This window comes from Ambystoma mexicanum, chromosome 7q, assembly GCF_040938575.1.
Source record: "Ambystoma mexicanum isolate Mex_15411 chromosome 7q, UKY_AmexF1_1, whole genome shotgun sequence".
Classification (NCBI taxonomy): Eukaryota; Metazoa; Chordata; class Amphibia; order Caudata; family Ambystomatidae; genus Ambystoma; species Ambystoma mexicanum.
The window spans coordinates 625848241-625871779 of record NC_090941.1 but is presented as its reverse complement, the minus strand read 5'-3'; the positions used below and the strand labels follow the sequence as shown (position 1 = coordinate 625871779).

The 23539-nt window shown below is 48.8% G+C and overlaps 1 protein-coding gene across 11 annotated transcripts in view; it reads left to right on the top strand.

Annotated features, from left to right (window-relative positions):
- Positions 1-23539, top strand: part of PDS5B (PDS5 cohesin associated factor B) — a 2333811-nt gene that overhangs the window by 773508 nt on the left and 1536764 nt on the right. For all 11 annotated transcript variants that reach the window (XM_069639007.1, XM_069639003.1, XM_069639002.1 and 8 more), the window contains one exon: positions 15391-15472. In XM_069639007.1, coding sequence (XP_069495108.1) covers positions 15391-15472 — 82 coding nt within the window. The remainder of the gene's footprint in view (positions 1-15390; positions 15473-23539) is intronic.

Genomic DNA, 23539 nt, shown 5'->3' with positions numbered 1-23539 from the left:
AATGAACCAGGCAAATGTAGGAACCCTAGTGTGGTTTCTAGTGGAATTGGAGTAAGGTGGGAAAGCCTGCATAGCTGTTCCCACCACGCTCTCCCTAGCTGGCTTTCCCTCCATATGGTTGTACAGGAGCAAAATCCTGATCCTACCCATCCCTTGCCTGGTTGTGATTGGTGGAGTTCATGCCAAGGATTGCAACCCCCACTCTGTAACCCCCTCTCCTCCCCCCAGGAATCTCCTAGAGTGGTGGGATTGGAAAAAGACCCCTAATCTCTGTAATTTGCCAGTCTCGTTCCCTGGAGCATTTTAATAATCTGTTGCCTTTGCCTCTACTTGTTTCTTCACATTAAATACTCCTAACTCACTGCATGGGTATCATTTTGGAACTAATGGCACTAGGTCTACTTACTTTGGCAGGGAAGTACTGTTTAAGTGTTAATTGCCTTATTTTAAAAGATAGATGGCCAAACATGTTTTCATTGCTTTTTCCTTGAGCTTCAATTGCTTTGCATTGCCTAAATATTTTTTAATCGCTTTACTGCATACTGTTTTTCATGTTTCATTATTTGAGTCCTCTGTTTGCCTCTCATTGTATTAAACCACCCCCATTTCGAATGGATTGTGTCCTCCAACGTATTCTTCATCTCTGACATGTAATGTCCACAGCTGTGCTGCATTCTGAAGTTTTTTCGGCAGAGGGCGCCCTGCGTTGATGGCATCTGGTCAATGTCCCTCGAAGGCCTCCATCGAGGGTGACGTCATCGGATGTTATAAGTAGCATGCATGGTGCTCGGAGCCACAGTTCAATTCTTTCTGCAAACGTGTTTGGTTCGTAAAACTCGGTGCACCTTGTGGTTACTGTTAAATTACCATATTATGTAGTCTTCTACCCCGAAGACCCCGCGGGGGGACTGCGGCTCCAAGATGTCGATTACGGATCTGCTTAGAATTTCTGTGGTGCCTGGGCAAGGACGACACTACGGATGACTGCTCGAAGTGCCAGTCATTGACTGCCAAGGCCTTGCTGGAACATAAGGGGAAATTGAAGGTAGGAAGTGTGTCCCAGCCCCGTAAATCCAAGTCGGCTGGTCTTTCGACCGACGAGTCGAAAGGGGACTCTCCTAGTTGGAAGAAGTCCAAGCGCTCCTGGTCCTGCAGTGGTTCGTGCCACTCATCCTCTTCGTCGCGGCGGTCCAGGCAGCGGCTTCACCATTTGCCTTTCTCGTCCTCTTTGGACGATGCCTCCTCAAAGAAGGTGACCTGCCCCACCAAGTCCTCGACCCCGGAGGAATGGGATGCTTTCCATGTGCAAATGTTGAAGTTATTTCAGTCCCAGGGCACAGTTTCGTCCGCACCTTCTGACTAAGCCGGCAGGGAACGGTCTCGGCCGGGAACTTGCACACCTTCTGGCCTGGGTGGTCGGTGTGATCAACATCGGGAGCCGCCGAGGCCCCGTTCGGTCAAGGCATTGGTTAATCACCAGAGACGTACCAGGTCTAGTTTGCGGTCTTCGTCTCCGTGGAAACCTGTGAAGTCTTTGAAGCCCTTGAAGGTGTCGACGCCAACTGCGCTCTTCCCGTCCGGTGCGCCTGTCGGGTCTTTGACGCCGATCAGGCCCTTGAAGCAGTCAGAGCCGTTGTAGACGTCAATGCCCCCATGCCTCTTGGGACAAATTTACTGGTACAGGTCCCTGTGGCGGTGGACCCTCCGAGGAAGGCTTCTTTTAATTCTGTGAAGACTGTGGCTGATGAGAGGTGTACTCCTCTCCCAAGGAAGGACTTTTTTAAAGTCCCTCCAGGACATTTATGAGGATGAAGAAAGGTCTGATGAGGATGTTGGTCCTTTTGTTCTTCCGCATGGGACTCCTGGTGTTCCGGAATGTCTCATTTCTGAATAGTCGGATGGAAGATCTGTGTCAATCTTTGCATGATGCCAGTGGCCTTGACACTTCCCCTGAGATGGAGTTCAGCAAGCCGGATCCGGGGGGGCATGCATACTACTCTTATCGGAGACTTATGTCGAGAGTTGTGGAGTACCTGGGCTGGGCCAGGCCTCCACTGCAAGATGATCTTACAGATATTTAATTGGGTATGTCTAAATTATTGCTCTCCTCCACTTATGGCTACGGCTGTGGGAGTCTCATAGATGAGGAATACGTTGGAGGACACAATCCATTCGAAGAAGTTGTTAACTGGTAACGTTCTTTCGACTGGATGTTCCTCCAACTTATTCATCGCCCTCCCAGCCTACCCCTCTCACGAATTTCCCATGCCATTACAGCTTTCGTTTCAAGAAGGCTTAGTGCAGTCAATGCTGTATTATGGCCATGTGTGCCACACGTTGTGAGGGGGAAAATACATGAACTGAGGCTATGGGCGCTGTGCGTGCTACTTATAACATCTGATGACGTCACCAACGGAGGCCTTCGAGGGACATCGACCCAACACTATCGACGCAGGGCACCCTCTGCCGAAAAAAATTCCAAAGCAGCACAGCTGTGGACATTACATTTCATTGATGAGGAATACTTTGGAGGAACATCCAGTCCAAAAGAATGTTACCAGTTGGTAAGTAACTTGTTCATCTCCTGAAGTGTACTCCTTACTGCTTTACCACCTACCTCGATTGACTTTGCCTAAACCAGAGTGTTTTTTACCTGATCCCTAAACTAGGGTGGCCTCTGAGACCCCTTCCCCGGGGCTGGTTCAGAAAATCCATCTTCACAGTCCCAACCTCCTTTCTCCTATGTCATGCACATAGAACACTTTGCCTGCCAATTCAAGATGGATCTTGCAAAAGTGCATACCCTATACGTCTGTTTCCAGACTTGAGAGGGTATGAAGGAGGCCAGAATACAAGATGGCCATAGGACAGGGCTTTACTCGCGTGGCCATTCCCATTTTGAGCATATGGTACTCAAAAGGGCATTGTGCAGTAAAAAATGATGGTGCACGAGAGTGCACCGGAAATGGGTATAAAATATGGTTTACTGCCTACAGCCTTCAATAAGGTTACAAACATTTTAATGCAAATGAAAGAGCAGGGATACAAAGGATCCCTGCAGTACTTCACTGTGAGTTGATGTGTGGTACATCAAGAAAAATACAGGAATTGTGAAAGGGGCATTGTCCCCTTTCACTGGTAACCATAAGAGCTGACTAGTACCCCCAAAACAAATGAGTTGAGCAACATAAGTGGAGCATAAAGGCTGCACTTGCCTCCAAGTCGGGTCACGGGTCAAGGCATAGCAAAATAGCTGGGGGTTTCATGCATATCAATGGATCAAAGCTGCAAAAAGAAAAATATCTTCTAAAGGTAATTTTATTTAACAAATGTATAGACGTACAAGCAAAGACGCAGTACTTTCCAAATTAAAATGTCAATGGCGGAAGAAAGAAAATCTCCTAACAAAAGGCATACATAGCCATTGCCTCAGCAGAAGTAGCACTAACTACCAAATTCTACATGAAAATGCAGAATGTAAAGATGAACTTGCAAGGTAATCCAGAAATTGGGAATAGACACATAGAATGCTTGTTTGAGAGTATCTGGCTTTCTAACCTGTTAAGCCAGAATTCCTATTTTCAGTATTGTAGCACCACTTTTTAGGGCCCCTCGACATTTAGCTTTTTAGCCTGTCTTTTTTGGTTCTTTGTTCTTTTAGGTGGCCAGAGCGACTTCTGAATTCCCAATGGCATTATGTCTCCTTTTACCTATTATAAGGTACTAGCGGTACCACCCGGCGTTGCCCTGGTCTGTAGTTGACATGCACGTGGGGGTCTGCTATAGCCTTGTGTATGTTTTAAGATTGCAAAATCGTCAATCTCCTGAAATAGCCTATATTGATAGCACAGGGCCAGACTCCACCCGGTGCAGGGCGAATGGGTGGGATTAGTCAGATTTCATTATCGCCAGTAGACCCCAGACTGGTATGCCAACCTCGGGACAAGATTTCAGCCCTCCAGCTTGAAGAGAGGGTCCCCGGAATAGCCTTTATGTCCCCTGTGCGCCGGTCAGCCCGAATGATGAGAAACGAGAAATGCGAGTTGCTGGTTGGCCATGCCCCAGTTCGACCAGTGAATTACACATATGGGAACAGATGGTCACTGAGAAAACAGTTCAAACCCTAACCAGCTGATGACTTCACGGATATAGGTGCCTCATCAATTGATCAGGTTGACTAACGATAATGTCCAGCCGTGCTGACGTCATTAGTGACAACACGACACAGCAACGTTGGTCACGAAGCAAACTTGCATCCCTGCACAAAGTTATGCAGAGACACATGCTTACACAAAGACAATACATACACTGTTTTGTAGATAGAGGACAGATGCATATACATACTGTCAGAATCCTTTCCTTTTCATCAGCCAAACACAAACGCTAGAAAGCAAAGGTCACACAGAGCAAGCTTGCAACTGCTTTATTGCAACTAACAATATGGAGCTACAGAAATGTATAGGGAACCTGGAAGGGCTCGAGTACTACTAACTTCTAAAGAAAATAATACAATATAGAATGACTATTGTAAATTCACTTGAAGCTACGGGCCTCAAAATAAGGGAAGAGGAGATGTAGAATCTACAGCGCAAAGCTCAGAGCCAGTGCTCGCAGCCAAAGACAAGGGCGGGTGGAAAATTCCTGGTTCCCGGGGTAAGGAGCCACCTGCAAAATAACAGAAGAAAATCCTCACTCATTGCAGACCGAAAACCTCCGTTTTGTGGTCCTCACCCATGTGACTCAGGCTAGCCGAACAATGGCCTTATACTTGTGGTGAGGAGCGGAGCCGTTCCCAGCAAGACAGACAGAATTGATGCATACATTGTCCACCAAACGTTGCAACTGGCAGTCACTCTTCTATGCTAGCTGGCTAGATCAGTGGCAACAATGGGGACAGTCTATCTCATTACCTTGAAAAGGTACACTGAGTGATGTGAACAGATCAGGGTCCCAGGCCTGGGGAGACCCCCTCCAGCCAATCAAGACGCTCAAATCCTGCGGTGGTGTGTGATGTTGCAAGGGCCAATGGTAGTCCTGCAACAATGTAATGGATAGTTTTGGGTAAAGTCTCAGGCGAACTCACCTGACATGGGAATGCCAATATAACAACCCAAATAGGGAATAGGTGTTATTACCCAAGCTACCCAATAGATTTGGTTCTTAGGTTTTTTGGGATGAGTTGGAGATTGTGACGTCACTATGGGATAAAAGCTTGCGACAACGGCTCAGGAGCTGTCATTGCCAGAGATTCTGGTATTTCCTGTATGTTCCCTGTCTGTTTGGAAAATAAAGGACAGTTCTAACTTGCCCCATTGCTGAGTCCTCTGTCATTGCCAGGTGAGGGTTTTACTGGGCCTTTGGTACTTTGCTAAGCTGTGATTTTGTGGTGTGGACCCCTCCAACCCCCCCGTCGTCTGGCATACCTCACAAACTGTTGTGGGGCTGGAGCCAACACTCGCTAAATTAGCAACCTTCCGAATCTATATTTCGAGGGGATTGGGTCCTCCGACGTATTCCATATCTATGACATGTAATCACCACAGCTGTGCTGCTTCGGAAACTTTTTTCGGCTCCTGCGTCGATGACGTCGATGCGCCGTCGTCGAGGACCTCCTCCGACGTCATCCGATGTGATAAGTAGGACTCACGACGCCCGTAGCCTCAGTTCCGTTTTTTCCGCGAACGTGTTGCTTCGTGTTTCTCGGTTTAAACGCCTCGACTCTTTGGAGTTCTGTTCTTCTCGGTTCTTCGAACCTGTTCGTTTTGTGAAAATCCTTCAGAAGATGTCTTCTACTTCGTCTTCGACCCCGCGTCCGGGTTTCAAGAAGTGCGGGGTGTGTGGGTCCAAGATGTCGGTGACGGACTCGCACAACGCCTGCCTTTGGTGCCTCGGGGAGGCCCACGACACGGATGACTGTATCGACTGCCAGTCGCTCACATCCAAAGCCTTACGCGAACGTAAGAAGAAGTTGTCGGTAGGTCGGGTGTCCAAGCCCCGGAAGTCGAAGTCTGCGGGGCTTTCGACGGATGATTCGAGGGGTGACTCTCCGTGTCATCGTCGGAAGTCTCGTGGGTCTCCTTCTAGGAGTCGGTCTCGCCACTCCTCAGCCTCTTCGAGGCATTCTCGGAAGCACCGACACCGGTCGTCTTCCAGGTCCTCTTCGGAGGACTCTGCCCGGCACGTCGCTTACCCCTCCAGCCGTGCGACGCCGGAGGAATGGGCTTCCTTCGGGAAGAAGATGCTGGCGATTCTTGAGTCGCAGGGTACTCGGCCGTCTGCGCCCCCGAGTGGGGTCGGTCGTGTGAGGTCGAGAGACACCGCTCGCAAGAGTGGTCGGCAGGAGTCACGGGAGAGGTCCCGTTCGGACAAGGGGACTCGTTCTCGACGTACCCGTTCCAGGTCCTGGTCCTCGACGCGTTCGAGACCGTGTGCACCTGTGAGGTCTTCGAAGAAGGCATCGACGTCTGGGGCGTCGAGGGCGTCGACAGGCTTTCTCGAGGCTCTGGCTCCGAGGAAGTCGTCGATGCCGTCAACGCTCAGGTCGTCGAGGGACACGCTCTGGGCTCCGGCCTCGAGAGCTGTGTCGACGCCGCCGATTCTGGAGGCGCTGCATCTGACTTCGACGCCGATTTCCTCGACGCCGATCCTCTCGGCGCCGATGCCGGTTCTCTCGACGCTGGCGCCGATTCGCTCGACGCCATCGACGCCTTTCGTGTCGGAGGTACCCTGTGGCACGGATGGACCCCCTAGGAAGGCTCTGGTTAAGAGCAAGCACTCTAGGGTGCCTTCTTTTCGCCACCTGGACTATATTTCAGAGGCGGATGAGGATTCTGATGGCCTGGTTCCTAGTCAGGTTCCGGATGAAATTGTCTCGGGCCATAGTCAGTTTGACGAGTTGAGACAGTCACTGCATGATGCCAGTGGACTGGACACCTCTCCGGAGGTGGAGTTTTGTAGGCCTGAGCCTGGCTCTCATGCTGATTCCTCGTACCGGCGCCTTATGGCTAGGGTTTCTGAGTACTTGGGATGGTCTGCTCCCCCAGGGGAGTTTGTGCAGGATGATCTGACGGACATCCTTGATGTTGGTCCCCCAACTGACCCGGTTCTGCCGTTCCATATGGCTTTACAGAGAAGGGCGACGGCGGCTTGGACTGCTCCGGAGAGTCTCCCGGCGGTGGGCAGATCCTTGTCGCGAAAATACCGTCCAGCCAGTGGCGACCCCTGCTACTTGACCAGGCACCCCACTCCGGAGAGTTTGGTGGTGCAGGCGGCCACGTCCCCGGCGAAGCAGGCGTCGTACCCTACCATCCCTCCTGATAGGGACGACAAACGTTTTGATGGCTGGGCGAAGAAAGTGTTTTCTTCTGGTGGTATGGCGCTTCAGGCGGCCAACTCCATTTGTGCCTTGTCGCGTTTCACGCACACTCTGTGGAACTGTGTTGCATTAGCGGCTGAACATATACCCGAAGGGGACGAACGGGATGGTTTCCTTGCTATGGTCCAGGATGGTAAGGATGCCATGTGAGTCCGTTCAGTCGGGTTTGGACTTAGCTGAATGCGTCAGTAGGTCCATGGCGGCGAGCACCGTGATACGCAGGTTTGCGTGGTTGCGGAAGTCGGGGTTTGCTCCGGATGTGCAGTCCCGGCTCCTCAACATGCCCTTTGACGGTGAGCACCTTTTTGGCAGCAAGGCTGACGAGAGCCTTGAGAGGTTGCAGACCTCGAAAGCTGCAGCGAAGTCGTTGGGCGCTGCAGTTCGCCAACCTCTGCCTTTTCGTCCTAGGGGACAGCAGTGGAGGGGTGGTTCCTTTCGCTATTACTCGTCCTTCAGTAAAGCGAGAGGAGCTGGCAGTCAAAGAGGCCAATGCAGGGGTACCAGAGGTGGACGACAGGGTACCCGTGGTGCCAAGGCCGCTCGGGCAGTTGCCTCTTTGCCCTCAGTTAACGCCGCAGCTGCTCCCACTCAGTCATGAGGCCATGTCCCATGGTTCGCCGGTTGGGGGAAGGCTGGCGCAGCATCTTGTAGAGTGGCAAGCCATTACTTCAGATGTGTGGGTTCTGGAGGTCATAACCCACGGCTACTGTCTTCCCTTTCGGCACAGGCCTCACGACAATCCACCAGGGAACCTCTCTTTGCGGTGTCGGGATCCGCTCCTTGCGCAGGAAATTCAAGCCCTGCTGGAGAAAGGCGCCATAGAACTGGTGCCTGTAGCGGAGAGGAACAAGGGATGGTATTCCCCTTATTTTTTGATTTCCAAGAAAGACAGGGGATTGAGACCCATCATGGACTTGCGCGGTTTGAACAAACTCCTCAGGAAGGACAAGTTCAAGATGGTTACTCTCTCTCAAGTCCTCCAGGCCCTTCGGCTTCAGGACTGGTTGGTGTCACTCGACCTCAAGGATGCTTACTTCCATGTGCCGATCCATCCCAAGCACAAGAAGTACCTGAGGTTCGCGGTTGGCGACTCGCACTTTCAGTTTCGGGTCCTGCCGTTCGGATTGACCTCCGCCCCGAGGGTTTTCACCAAGCTCATGGTGGCGGTGGCAGCGCATCTCAGGCAAGGGGGGATTCACGTCTACCCCTACCTGGACGATTGGTTGATCAGGGTGAGCTCTCCCGAGCAAGTCCTGGATCATCTATCGGTCACCTGTCGCTCCCTTCACAGGCTGGGCTTCTCCCTCAATTTAAAGAAGTCCCATTTGACGCCAACACAGCGGCTCCAGTACATCGGAGCAGTGCTCGACACTTCCCTGGGGCAGTGTTTTCCTCCCCAGGTGAGGGCTCTTCACATTCAGCAGATGGTGCACAAGTTTCAGCATGCCCAGACGCTCCCAGCGTTCGAGTTCTTGAGGTTGCTCGGCCTCATGGCATCCTGCATTCTTCTGGTGCCAGAGGCTCGCCTGCGGATGAGATCTTTGCAGTGGGCTCTCAAGACGCAATGGTCGCAGTCCTCCGGCAGGATGTCGGACTCGATTCAGGTGCCCTCCTCGGTCGCCCGGGACCTTCTGTGGTGGGCCGTCGAAGGCAACTTGATGAAGGGGGCCCCATTTTGGCTTCCCTGGCCGGAGGTGACGATCGTGACGGATGCATCCCTCACGGGATGGGGAGCTCATGCCAACGGGCTGACAGTCAGCGGTCGTTGGTCTCCGTCGGCGTCCAGACTCCATATCAATCTGTTGGAGCTGAGGGCCGTCAGGCTAGCCCGGAAGGCTTTTCTGCCATCTGTGCGAGGGAAGAATGTCCTGATCCTGACGGACAACACAGTGGCCATGCACTACCTCAACAAAAAGGGGGGGGCAGGGTCACTTCCTCTGTGCAGGGAGGCGATGCAGCTCGAGTTCTGGGCCATCTAGCAGGAAGCAGGAAGTTTCGATCTCGGCAGTTCATCTGGCCGGAGCCGAAAACGTGACGGCGGACGCTCTGAGCAGGCAGAGCGCGATCTCTCACGAGTGGGAGTTGGCTCAGGAGATTCTCCTGGAGATCTTCGCCCTTTGGGGGTCCTCTCGTGGATCTCTTCGCCTCCAGTGTCAACCGGAAGTGCGAAAGGTTTTGCTCGCGGGAATTTCCTTCAAAAGGAGCCTTAGGAGACGCGTTCGTGGTGGAGTGGTCATTCCCGCTGCTGTACGCGTTTCCTCCAGTCCCCGTCATCCCGCAAGTGCTGCGGAGGTTACGGAAGTTCGGTTCCCGGATGATCCTCATTGCTCCGGCGTGGGCTCGGAGGACGTGGTACCCGGACCTTCTCGACTTGTCCATCTGCCCTCCACGTCGTCTTCCCTACCGAGACGTTCTGCTCTCACGGGAAGGGGGGTCAGGTTCTCCATCCAGAGGTCAGATCCCTCAACCTTCACGCTTGGCTTCTGAGAGGTTGAGGTATAAGGATTGGGACCTCCCTGAAGACGTGATGGAGGTGTTGCTTTCGGCCCGGATGCCAGCAACAAAGTCTTTGTACCGTTGGCGTAAGTTCTGCGACTGGTGCAGAGTTCAGAATGTGGATCCTTTTGCATGTGACATCCCCATGGTTCTGTCCTTTTTACTTTCTTTGGCCCACAGGGGCTTGCAAGTGGGTACCATTAAAGGTTACCTGGCGGCGCTGTCCGTCTTTAAGCGCTCGTCTGAAGAGTGTTCTTACTTTAAAATCCCTTTAATTTCACAGTTTCTGAACGGGCTCACTAATGTGTTCCCTCCGTCACCTTTCCTGGTGCCTGGTTGGGATTTAAACCTTGTTCTTAGGTTTCTTATGGGTGCTCCGTTTGAGCCTTTACATTCTTGCCCTTTGAGGCTGTTAACTCTGAAAACTGTGTTTTTAGTTGCGGTTACTTCCGCTCGCAGAGTGAGTGAGTTACAGGCACTTTCAGTTAAGCCTCCCTTCACTGTATTTCACAAGGACAGGGTTGTCCTTCGTGTTCGTCCTTCTTTTCTTCCGAAGGTAGTGTCGGAATTTCATTTGGCCCAGAAGGTTGTTCTTCCGGCATTCTATCCTCCTCCGCACCCTGGTAAGGAAGAGGAGAGGCTCCATAGGCTTGATCCTAGGAGAGCTTTAAGCTTTTATGTTTCACGCATGTCCCGGGTCAGACTGGACGATCAACTCTTTATTGGTTACGCTGGGAAGCGTTTGGGGCAAGCTGTGACGAAACAGACTTTGTCTCGCTGGATTATTTTAGCCATCTCGGAGTGTTACCGTTTGGCGGGTAAGGACCCACCGGCTGGCTTGCGGGCCCATTCTACCAGGGTTGTGGCTGCATCTACTGCACTGCAGAGGGCTGTTCCTATTCGCAACATCTGTGATGCAGCCACCTGGGCTTCAGTACATACATTTGTACGTCACTATTCCCTCGATTCCATCCGAGGGCAGGATCTGGCCTTTGGCAAGGCGGTCCTTTGCTCTGCTATTTGATTGGCTATTCTAAATTTTGATTCTAAATTCTTTCCCTCCTCCTTGCTCTGGTACTGCTTTGGGAGTCTGTCATAGATATGGAATACGTCGGAGGACCCAATCCCCTCGAAGAACAAGTTACTTTCTTACCTGGTAACGTTCTTTCGATGGGATGGTCCGACGACGTATTCCATATCGCTCCCGCCCTGCCTTCCCCGCTGCAGAATTTCTTTTGCGATTGCAGCTTACGTTCCGCAAGGCTTTGTGTCTGACTGGCAGTTGACTTATGTCACACGTTCTGGGGGAAAAAACTACAACTGAGGCTACGGGCGTCGTGCGTCCTACTTATCACATCGGATGACGTCGGACGTCGGAGGAGGTCCTCGACGACGGCGCATCGACGTCATCGACGCAGGACGCAGACGCCGAAAAAAGTTTCCGAAGCAGCACAGCTGTGGTGATTACATGTCATAGATATGGAATACGTCGTCGGACCATCCCATCGAAAGAACGTTACCAGGTAAGAAAGTAACTTGTTCTTCTGATGCTTTTGGATCTGCTTAGAATCACATGCTGTGTATGTAGTCCTACATATAGTGGGAATTGCGAGTATTGCATATTTTTTTCGAAGATTGAAAGGGACGTCAACATGGTTATGACTGTAACACTATCCCTGACGTATAGTGTACCCAAAATCCTTCACGTGTCGAGGTCCCACCAGATGTTTTTTTCCGTCAACCTATTGTGGAGCTTGTAAGAATATTGCTTCGTTGTCGATAATCCCACTGCTTGCGGTGGTTAGATCGCCCTCGACGATCTTCTTCGGCGGCTTTGTCGTCTGGTCCTTCCCACCATCATTTCCATCACTCGACTGCTTGGCGATTGTTGACCGCGTGGCCTCGGCCCTCCGGTCCGGCCTTCACAATAGGGAGGGTGGGGCTCTATTTCATCTTCTCTCTGAGAAAGCCTTTCTTTTATCCCTCCTCCTTTTCCCTTGGCAGCCCCCACCCTGTGCTATGGAGAGGACTCCCTTTAAATTCTGTCCGTCGTGCAATGGTAAATTTCCCAGTGCAATAGGTGTCTTCCTCATGATCACGACGAGCAATCGTGTAAGGCCTGTAAACTCTTTCGGCCTAAGACTCTGAAAGACAGGCAAACTAAGTGGTGGGCGGCCTATGCTATGCAGGCCCAAAACCTCCCCAGCTAGTGCTTCAGATGAGTAATTAGTCGGCAGCCACGGCTTCTATTTTGGATGCCGTCAACCTTTCTGTGGAGCCCTCGCGCTCCCACATTTCTGTCCCCGACAAGCATGCCGCCGGCAGTGTTGTGTGGGACACCCCGGCGATAAGGGCACCCACACAACACTTGCTTCTAAACACACAACTCACAAGCCTTTTTGAGCGAGACCTCGCGGTTTGGCGCCCTCCATGCAACAGTTGCAGAGGCATGCACATCAGCATAAAACTCCATCTGGAGGGGGCAGTCCCTCTAAACGTTTCACTCCTAATTTGTTACTGTCAAAAGGTAAAGGGGCACCGAAAGACTTGGTTGCGCCGTCGACCATGGCAGCACCTACAGACTTGCCGAAACACATTCAGCCGGCAATAATGTTCCTGAAATGCTTTTGGACAATGTTTGGACCTCCCTAGACCCCAGGGGAGCTTCCTCTTCCCCGGGAGTGTTCTCAGGCCTCCCAGCCTCTTTATAGAGCTCCATCAGGATTCACCACCTCATGTACAGCCTTTTCCTTCTCCTGAACCTTCAGCTACCTCAGAATGGACTAGCTAGAAATTTGAGGGCTGTATTGCCAAGATAGAGGAGTTTATCAACTTCTCGGGCCAATATGACAGTATTGTGAAAAGACCTAGGTATGTAGACACATGTCCCATCTAAGTCGCAGAGGCTCTTCTCACCTGGTGCTCAACTTCCCTCTTTAGGGGAACCCCACCAGGAACCCCCAGTCAAAATTTTTGGGGTTTGGGGATGACCCTGATGATCATAGAAAACGTCCTGGCCTGGAAGGTGATGACCAGGATGACCAGGACCCAGAATGGAACCCAGCGGACGACCAGGGCACGTGGCACACCCCGCCAAATGACAATGATCCAGGCGTCATCTTTCTGGAGGAGTCTACTTTTCCAGCCTGGGGTCTGGTATGGATTCACATGCTCATGAATATTCCCCATCGTCAAGCTGGCAATCCCCGGTAAAAGATAAAATGGTTTCAGTTTCACTTACAAACTGTATTTCTCCTCTAATCCAATCACAAAGCTTGGTCGGCCTAATCAACCCCAGCCAATGACTGCCCTCTCACTATGCCCCTCCTATGGCAGCCATCTTAAGATTTTTACTGCTTGTCAACTGTTGGAAGTCCTCGAGTTTTGCTCCATGAGCTATTCTATGTTTTTCTTGATATTTTTGTCAAATCAAGCCCGTTTGCTCTTTCTCTGCATCGGCCAACAAGCGAGGATCCGTTTGTTGGTGAATTTCAGCGCCCCTCAAGGGTAAGTATCGTTGAGTTTTCATCGAAGTTCCAGAAGGCAATGAGGCCTACTCCGCCCTCTGGACCATGTTGGAAGAGAAGAAAGAGCGAAGCTCCCTTTTCGAGATCTATTCCAAATGCGGAACGTGTTTGTAAAGGACAAACACCCTCAGTGCCTCTACTGTCTCCACCTGGACCACTGAGAAGGAGATTGCGAGATCTGCCTCGGGTTCAGCAAGAGAACTTTGATGGATTGTCACAGTAGACTGGCGGCATGGCTCAGCCCCAAGGTCTCTACCCTGTGCCCCTAGCAGCAGCATGCCTCACCCGGGAACGGCCGGTCCGAGGAGCAGGCTTCTAAGTCCTTTGAGGGTGCCCCATCCGTGGGGGCCCAAGCCAAGGCCAAGCACTGCAAGTCTGTTTCCATGGGGGCACCGCGCAAGCGGGTCCCGCAATGGGCATGGCGTGATCAACTTCACTGTTTGCCTCCATCTACAGCCATTAATACTGCTCCTCACAGTGGACGTCGGGCAATCTGACAAAGCTGCAGTAGAAGCCCGAGAAGCCTCCGGTGTAAGAAAAGGCGACCGACCTACCTAAGAAGTCCCAGGTGGCGCAGGAAAATTCGTCGTCGGCTATTGAGATGGTAGCGGCTGCTCTCCCGAAGGCCAAAGAGGCTGATCCGGTCAATGGAGCTCTGGCTGCGCTCAGTGTCCCTGCCCCCGAGGCTGGAGGCCTCCACCTGGGCCGTGTAGAGTACACCAGAAAATAGGATGCCGTAGCTAAGCCTGAATCTGACAAAAAGGTGGGGGCGAGGAGTCCTCCGTGAGAGTCGTACTCCAAGGAACTGATATTGTATTACTGGTGTATTCAGTGTGTGAATATGTGCGAATGGCTGGACTGCAGGGATGGGCAAAGCCTCTATGTTCACCCACTTTTTATCTGGATAAATACCCAATTCTGCCCCAGATGTCTTTATGTATGTATGAGTTTGGCATTGCTGTTTTTATTCTGTGAAAGTGATCATGGGAGTCATAGCCCAGAACATCTGGAGAGCTGCTTGTTGCAGACCCCTCTACTAGGCCAACAGCACTGTCACAATTCAGGGCGCCAGCACAGAGATCGGAGTCAATTTAGTTTGTCTGTTGTATAAGCTCTGGCGTCAAATGCCGCAGTTGCTGTCCGAGTATGTTATCTTATCTGCATAGTACTTAAAGGGCTGCCGCAGTCCATGCCGGAACTCTAGCCCATTGTGCTTGTCCCCTTGGAGCTCCAGTGCGGCGGCAAAGGAGGCGAGCGCCTGTGAATCGCTCCTTTGGCATCCATTACCTCCCTCCACCCGTTACCTTGCTAACAGACTGCACTCTACTCAAAAGTCCTACTTCGGAACACTTCTAGGTCTGAGCTAGGAAGAAGTCTTCCCTCCCAGGCACCTCTCTCCGTGTTGCGATTTGTAAGTCTCCAAGGGCTGCCTCTCGCCAATCCTCTTGTGCGGTTCAGAGGATAAAGAGAACTATTTGCCAGGGCAGGTTTAGTCTCTTCTCCAGATGTCTCACGCAGAAGGCCAGCCATCTTGCTGCAGGGCACTGAATCCACTTTTCTTAAGCCCATGTGGCTGTGTTTGCAGAAGGCGCAAAGCCTGCTTTCAGTGCTAACAGAACAGATGACGGCACATCACCACCCTGTTCTGTCAGAATGTTCTGCATTTTGATGCCAGAAAACAGCAAGAGAGGGCTGTAGGGCAACAGTGCAGAGGCCCTGGACTGCTCACAGTACCATCTTGGTCGTCCCCTCCAGTGCTGATATTACTTGGTATTCATTTTGCAATTTAATTTTTAGTGTCTATGTAAGGACACACAGTATATTGGGTCACATGTCTGCCTTTGCTATAAATAAAATATTTCCTTTCCTCTTTGTAAAATGCACTGGGAAAAATCAGGCAAAATATATGTATGGATGGAATTGTGAAGCAATTACTTATTTTACTTTTGTGTTTTGAGAATGTGGTTGTCTAATGTTTCTTTTTGTTAACAGAGCATTAAATGAAATGTGGAAATGTCAAAACATGCTGAGGAATCATGTAAAGGACATGTTGGATCTAATTAAACAGCCAAAAGTAAGTGATCAAAGTTTTACCTTGCATATGTCTTAAGAATTGGACTCTGATGAGAATTTTAGAAACTGGAATTTTAACTGAAGGTATTGCCTTTGTATGTTGTTGTAGGTCAGCCGAACTGTGCCCTTGCGGATTTTGCATTTTTCCAGTCTGATTTCTGGACTTCTCCATGCATAGTCCTGATCAGAGGCCTTATCGTGGCTGAAAATTATGTTTACAAGCCCATAAAAGACCCTGCATCTCTCAGGTTACTGGTGGTGTTCTTAGTATATACCCTCAGAGCGCAAACCTACCTCGGGAGCAACGGAGCACTGTACATGCCATAGAGCTACACATTGTTAGCTAGAATTTAACAATTCACAAAGGACACATTAGCAATAATTATCGAAGTACAAAACATGGATTGGGTTATGCACGAGATAGCTTGAATAGGGTTACTGTCTTCAGTTATATCCTACACTGAAATAGAGTTGGATCAGTCCAAATTGCTACCAGGATGGAATTCTAGAGAACCAGAGTGTAGCATAAAAGCAACTGTAAGTTTTCTCCTTGTGAGCCAGTCTTGTTTCCAGTGTGGTGATGGTCTTACTGGCAGATGACTGTGCCACCCCAATGTTTTTTGTTGGCTGTTGGGTAGGCTGAATTACCAGCACTGGTTGCCTTGTTAGGGAATGTGCAGGGTTTTCAACCAGTTTCTAGTCTGAACGGTGGGAGGTGGGGGCAGTGTTGTTCATGCAAGGCCAAGGTGTGGTTGATGTTTTCAGATTTCCAAAACCCAGTGATGAGGTGAGCCACAACTTTAGGTAGCATTGAGGGACCAGGTGAGCAGCCGAGAGCCCTTTCATGAGCACATTATCCATGTCAATAAGCAAGATCACTAGCGCCTGCACCATTATTGGGAAGTTCTGTGGTGGGATCAAGGGATTGATGTTGCAGAGTAAAGAGCTCTGATGCCAAACCTTTTTTTTGGCTATGTGGTGGTGGAGGTGTAGGATGCTATCCACAATGAAACCTAGGGATTTAGCTGTGGGGGGAGGTGAGAATTGAACCTGTCCAGGTGCATTATGTCCTGCCACCTTTCATTGGGTTCCTTCTTGGAGTACGGATTTGGTCTAAGTAATTTAAGCTTTAGTAGCTAATTGTCAGCCACGTTTGAATGGTTTCAAGACATGATCGAAGGTGTAGTTAATCTAAGGGCTCCTGGCAGGGTCCTGATAAACCCTGGAGGGTACATTTACAAAGATCAAAGAAATCCTGATGAGAGATCCTACAAACAAAGTGTGTGGTGCTGAACAAGTCAATTTATTTCAAGACCACATGTTTTTTACTTAGTTAATTTACACAACTTTCGATAAGCACGAAAGTGACAGAAAACGGACAGGTGTGATTATATACAGAGGAAATACAAGGTAAGTATCAGCGTCTTGGATGTAGAGGACAAAGGCTCCACCTAAATACAGACAAATATGACAATCTGGAAGACTTGTGCTTCAACAAAAGTGCACCCAGGACAGAAAGTGGTCCGGGGCCTAGGTAACACAGGGTGTACACAACAGTAGCTACAGGACATACACAAAGGAGGGTTTTTGTAGTTGTGTCACGGGGGATCGACACAGGTGTTTTTCGGCCATGGAGGCTGGATTATAGCCTGGTTGGTTGTTGGCCTTCATCAGGATTGGCACCAATGGTGGTGCTGTCCGTACTATCTGCTGCTGTGATAGCAGTGGTGATGCTTTATGTAGCCAATCCTTGGATTGTTGCTGGATTGTTGGTGCAACAAATGCACAATGATTAAGCCGTGGGTTCCTGAAGTCTACGTTTTTGTCAGGATACCGGGGGCTTTTGCAGGGCCTGGAGGGTCCCTATTCATGATCTGTAGGAGTGCAAGAGTCAAAAAACATGTGGTCTTGAAATAAATTGACTTGTTCAGCACCACACACTTTGTTTGTAGGATCTCTCATCATGATCGAAGGTGTGCAATATATTCTTGGCCTTTGACCTTTAGTAGAATTGTTTCATCTGGGTACTAGTTTATCACCATGTTGGATCGTCCTGGTGTGAGCCCAAAGGTTCCATATAAACATTAAAGATGACCTGGGAGAGAACGGAACTCTGATGGACTCCAAAGCTGACCGGCGACATTCAGACCTGAGGGAGCCAATCTAGACAGGATGCAATCTGTTAGATAGGATGTATACCATTTTAAGACTGTGCCAAAAAAGCCCAGCCTGTGTTCAAGGAGGGTGAGTAATGTCTGATGTCAATCGTGTTAAACCTGGCATAGAGGTCCGTTCAGGGTGACTAACAAGCATAAGACCCTTTTGCCTATAACCGAAGGCTGTTATTGACCACTTGTATGGTGGCTGTTTCAGTGGTACATTTGGGGTGGAGCCTGGGTTTGTAATCCTGGAGCAGAAACAGTTGCAGCAGATACACTATGTATCAAAACGATGCAGAGGTCATGCTCAGGACTCTGAGCACAAAAAAATCTAGCGACTTCTGGTCCCTCATCAAAAAATCAGACCGGTCACTAGACAATCAACTTGCCAACTCAGTTTCAGAAGATAAGTGGGTCAAATTCTTTGAAAATCTGTTCGCAGCCCCGTCTACCCAAATGCCAACTTTTTTGCCCTTGATAGATGGCCCATGGATCAACCTATCGTCCCAAGATGACATAAGAGGTGCGATCAGAAAACTGAAGACTTCAAGAGTGCCGGGCCCTGACGGACTAACTAACCTTGACCTCAAACAAAACCTGGAGGAATGGACAACCTTCATCAGCATTCTATTTTCCCACTGCAGATTAACAAGATCAATCCCGACTTTGTGGACCCATTCAGTGGTGGTGCCTTGATTCAAGCGAGGCAACAGAGAAGAGCCAGCCAACTATCACCCGATCGCGTTATTAGATATCATCGGAAATATTTTTGCCACCCTGCTACTCAAACACTTTCAGTCATGGGCCAGAACATCACCGGCCAACGACCCGTTTCTAAAAAACGGAGCAACGGCAGTAAACATCTTACTACTGAACTTAATAAAAGCAAAAGTTAAGCAAGGAGGTCCAACAGTTTTTCTGGCCTTTGTAGATCTTTCACAGGCTTTCAACAAGGTGGACAGAAGTATTCTCTGGACCGAACTCAAAAGATGGAAGTGCCCGAGCAAAAGACTGTATCCGGTGCTGGCTTTACACACGCACACCAAACTGCGAGTGCGACTAAATCGCCAAGGCCTACTTTCAAAAGAAATTTTATCTGAACGCGGGGTAAAACAGGGTTGCCCCCTTGCATCGACACTCTTCGTCACTTTCTTGGGAGACTACAAGGAAACAGAATCGGGCGTCGAGTCCTTTCCACAAAAATTAGGCAATGTCAATGTGTCACGCATCTTATACGCAGACGACATGATCGTGATATATCAGACCCAAATCGGGCTTCAGCGGCAACTCACCAACCTTGCACACTATATGAAAATAAAAAACTTGGAAATCAAATCAAAGACGAAGGTGATGATTTTCGAAAAACACCACTCGGAGAACAAACTCAATTGAAAAAGGCATCTGAACAGCGTCAATATTGATGTGGTGGCTTACTTCAAATATCCGGGAGTAGTAATTGATGGCTCGGCGACAGAGCAAAAAATGCAACAGACCCTATGGGGAAAAAACAAGGAACCTTGCAGTGCAAATGAGGGCAATTGACAAGAAATATGGTAAATTCTCATTAATACCAGTCATCCAATTCTACAAGGGTAAAGTGGTGCTGACCCTAACCTATGGAATGGGAGCAACAATAAACATGCCTGCAAAAATTTGGTCAAAGCTTGAAGGGCATCTCTGGAAATCGGTGCTTGGCCTGCACAACTCGGCTTCATAAGAGAGGATCGGTCGTGACCTGGGTCTGTTGTCGTTGGAATCAACAGTAGAGCAAAAGTCTATGCAACTATTTAGGAGAATGCTTATACCTGATACACTTCCGATATATAAGATAATTGCCACAGAGATAGCAAGTAGGCACTTTAACATCCTAAAAGTAATGGTAGAGACCCAAAAAACCAAGCTGAACGAACTAGCCTGCACAGAAGAGGATCAAATAACAAACCCAGTAAGAGTCAAAAAGAAAATGGAATGTCAGGTTTGGATTGTTACATCTGACAAAGCACAAGCTAACAAACTTGTAACACATCTGCCTCCAAACTTCAACAAACCGAAAACCCCATTGGCCTATTGTGCCAATTTCCCTGACACATGTTTAATGAAAATGTTCATGCTAGCACGTCTGAATCTACTTCCGACTCGTGAAATTTTAGTAATCAGACTGCAGATAAATGACAAGGAGTGCAGACTGTGCGCTCTGCCAAACTGTGCTGGAACCCTAAGGCACCTTCTTATGCACTGTCACGAGCTGAGACAGGAAAGAGCAGCTTACTTGTTCCTGCTCTGTGCAGACCTCTTCGTCGCCGAAGAACCTGTCTGGTGGAACAGACTGATGGCCGGAGAAAACATCAAATGGACCCTCGCCTCGGCAAAACTAATTGAGATAGCCTTCAAAATGATCAACCTGATCAACCTATCTTCAAGTATGCTGAACTGAGCATCCGCAGCCTATGCAAGTCTTCACTGGCTGCCTTGGTTCTTGCGGCTTAGCTCACAACTTTCAGTTCACAGTTCATAGCACGCAATTCAACTCAATGAACAGTGCAATGATCAGCTCTCATCATGTAAAAATCACGATTATACACAAGTTAAAAAAAATCAAAAAAGTAGCTGGATTTTTAAAAAAAAGTTATTGGTTAACTACTGCCTTCTTGATGACTTTGTTGATAAAAAAGATGCTTTTGATTGGCTGGTACTTTCCCAGGTCTTCCTGATAAAGTCTGTTTTTTTTTTCCAGGAGTAGGCATAGAGGCCCTGATTTTACAGCATCTGGGAACATACCCTCACTGAGGTAGAGGTTGACTATCCTCAGAAGAGCAGTAAGGGCACGTCCAGTATGCTTGTAAGGATGTTGGTCAGGCGGATGTTGGTGTAAGAGGCTGGGTTTTAAGAATGCATGCATGTAGAAAAGGTCCTCTGGCAAGAATGGAGAGAATGGCCCATGGGGGGGGGGGTGAATGGCCCATGGGGGGGTTTCAAGGACGGTAGTCGGACGATTCAGAGCCCTCCATGTGAAGCCTGATGGTACCGATCTTGTTGATCAATGACCTATTGATAGCTTCACACTTTTTCTGGGATTTCGATACCTCTGTGTCTGATGTGGGGCTTAAGCAGTGTTTGGCTGCTGTAAAAACAAATTTCCTCCTGCAGGAGACTGGGATAAGGGTGGCGGTTTAATGAGTAGTCTTGGCTATGGATATCCTCTTGTTTCATGGGTGGGCCCCAGCATTTACTAAGCGCACTAATGGGCTGTGTGTTGATAGAGTGCTCTTAAGCATAACCGTGGCGTGCAAGTTAGTATGGTCGTGGTGTGGCCCACTTTTGTTTGAGTGAATGTTTGTATCAACTCCGATTTGGCTGAAGATTTCTAACAGCAGGGTGACATTAGAAGAGGTTTGGAAGTTGGAGAAACTGTTTAACCAAGTCTGTTTTACAGTGTGAGTACTTATACACCCCTTGCTGTTTGCTCCACTGCTTGGTGGCAGATCTACCTAATAGTAGGGATACATACTGTAACCTGGGGGGGTGGCACTGAAGAGTACCCTTTTCAAATCCGAAATGGTGTACAATGAATTGACTAGACCGGGTGGCCTGTTGTGGGTGAATGTAAACCTCATCACAATATGAAATCTGACCTTCCGCACTTCACCTTCTTGATGTTGGTTTTGCAAGGAAGCCAGCTTTTATGGATGAAGTTAATCACTTGTTTGGGACATTTTTTGCATAGTCCAGAGTTCGTAATTGATGGGAGCTGGGAGCTATTTACCTCCTCTTCTACCGTAGAAACTGTTACCAGCAGCTACATTTGGCTCCCCAAGAAAACTAGTGCCTTACAAACATGCATATGTGACATTAACCGTCAATGTTTTAGAATTTAAATAAAGAAGAATTGTGACATATCTAGTACACATTTAAATGTAATTGATCATATATAATGGCCAAAAAGTTAGTGTGCATCTCATGTGAAAATTAGATTTGCTGAGTGCTTGATCCTGGGACCCCAGCAGTAGCTCCTGCCTACTGGGTGATGCCCAACACACAGGAGCAGGTTTTAGCTCCTGCTCATCAAATCTGAATTTCTAGACCTGCAGTCCACTAGTGAGGGATGTGCAACCATTTAACCTGATTTTTCAATGGTGAATCCAACCAGAAGGAAAGCCAAACTTCACTTAAGTGGTAGCAATGGCAGAACACTCAAGGAAAGGAGGGTGGTAGTAAAGTTCAGTTAGTCCACACAGGTAGACAAAGAAACTACTTGGCAGTGTTCTACTGGAAAAAGAAATATACACTGGATTAAATAAATATAGACACATATTTATATTATAATATTCGTATAGGAAAAGTACACACTAGAAAATGTTTGTGCATTTCCCATGCGAACATCCATTTCAAAACCCTACAAACTTACCCCCCCACCCACAACACACCCCCACCCACACCCTACTTACCTTTTAAGACACGCTCTGTCCCTGCAGCACCAGTTCCCTTTCACTTCCGTGATTGGGAACTGGCGCTGTAGGGTCCTTTTCTTTTCTTTGTTTTTTTTTTTTTTTGGCAGCTGCAGAGGTTTCCCCCGCAACCCCAGCTCACTATACTATGTAGAGCGGGGTATTGCAGGGGATTCCCCCGCAGCCCCTTTTTTTCCATTTGTCAGGTGTGCTGCGGGGGTGTCCCCCACAACACCCCGCTCACGATACTGTATACTATGAGTGGGGTGTTGCGGGGTACTTTTGTTGTGGGGTTTTTGTTCTGTCGGGAGGTTTTGTAAAAAAAAAAATTCATACCGACCCCACCAAAACAACCTAAACACATACCACGAAAAGTTCGAACTTTTGGTAGTTAGAACTTTTCGTGGTGTCAGAGAAAAATGTTGAGAACATTCTAACATAGTTAAAATTCCCTACTGCCAGCGCACAAGTACAATGTCTAAAAGGCACAACCCACTCTTTTTATATATTGTAGGCCATATGCCTGGTGGTAAGCACACATCACATATAGACAAGGGTAATGTCTAGAAAAGGGAAAACGTTATACAAGCCACTAAAAGCAACACCAACATACCCCACATTAATTCTGGCTCTCTAGTTTGCATAGTGTTTGTAAAATCCAAATGCACACATCACAATCAAATACAGTGCTAGATGGTAGAAAGCAATTCAGAAAAAAAAGCTGCAGGCAGAATCCAATTTTTAATTGAATAAAATAGACAGTCTGACATATCACTAAATAAACCTCCCCCTGCATTAGCCCTTCTGGCCCTCAGCATACACTTGGCCCCTCTGGACCAAATTATCACCTCTCTCCCCTCAGAAATGTTAAAATGCTTGTCTATCTCAAAACTTCCTCCTATTCTGACCATATCCTCTCGGCCCCATCATTGATCAGTTGGCCTGGTACACTACACACTCTGCATCATGAATGCCTCCCTCTCTGAAAGGTCATTCAATGGATTGTATCCTCCTGCAGATTCCTCATATGATGGATATCCCTTCAGCGTCAGATGCTCAGAAACCTTTTCGACATGGTGCACAGTACAACTCGGCATCGACTGTCGACTCTTCTTAACTCTACCATGTCACTCCTCGACTGCAGACATGACTTCGATAGTATCTATATTACATCACTGCAACCCCCCTGTACCTAAGTTAGTTCCTTTTTTCTGCGTGCTCAGCACACTGATTTTAAGAACGGTTCTCTTAAGTGAGAAATGTTTCGTTTGATCTCTGTCGAAACGTCAGCCTCTTAAGCTCTGGGATTCAAGCGCTGTAAGGACTGCGGCACTGTCCATCATGGACCCGCATGTTATCTGCGTGTGCTGTCTGGGTAACACAATGTCGAGCAGTGCGGTTCCTGTCAGCAAAAGAGCCTGAAATCTATTAGGGAACGGTGGGCGAAGGAAACGCTTTACAGCC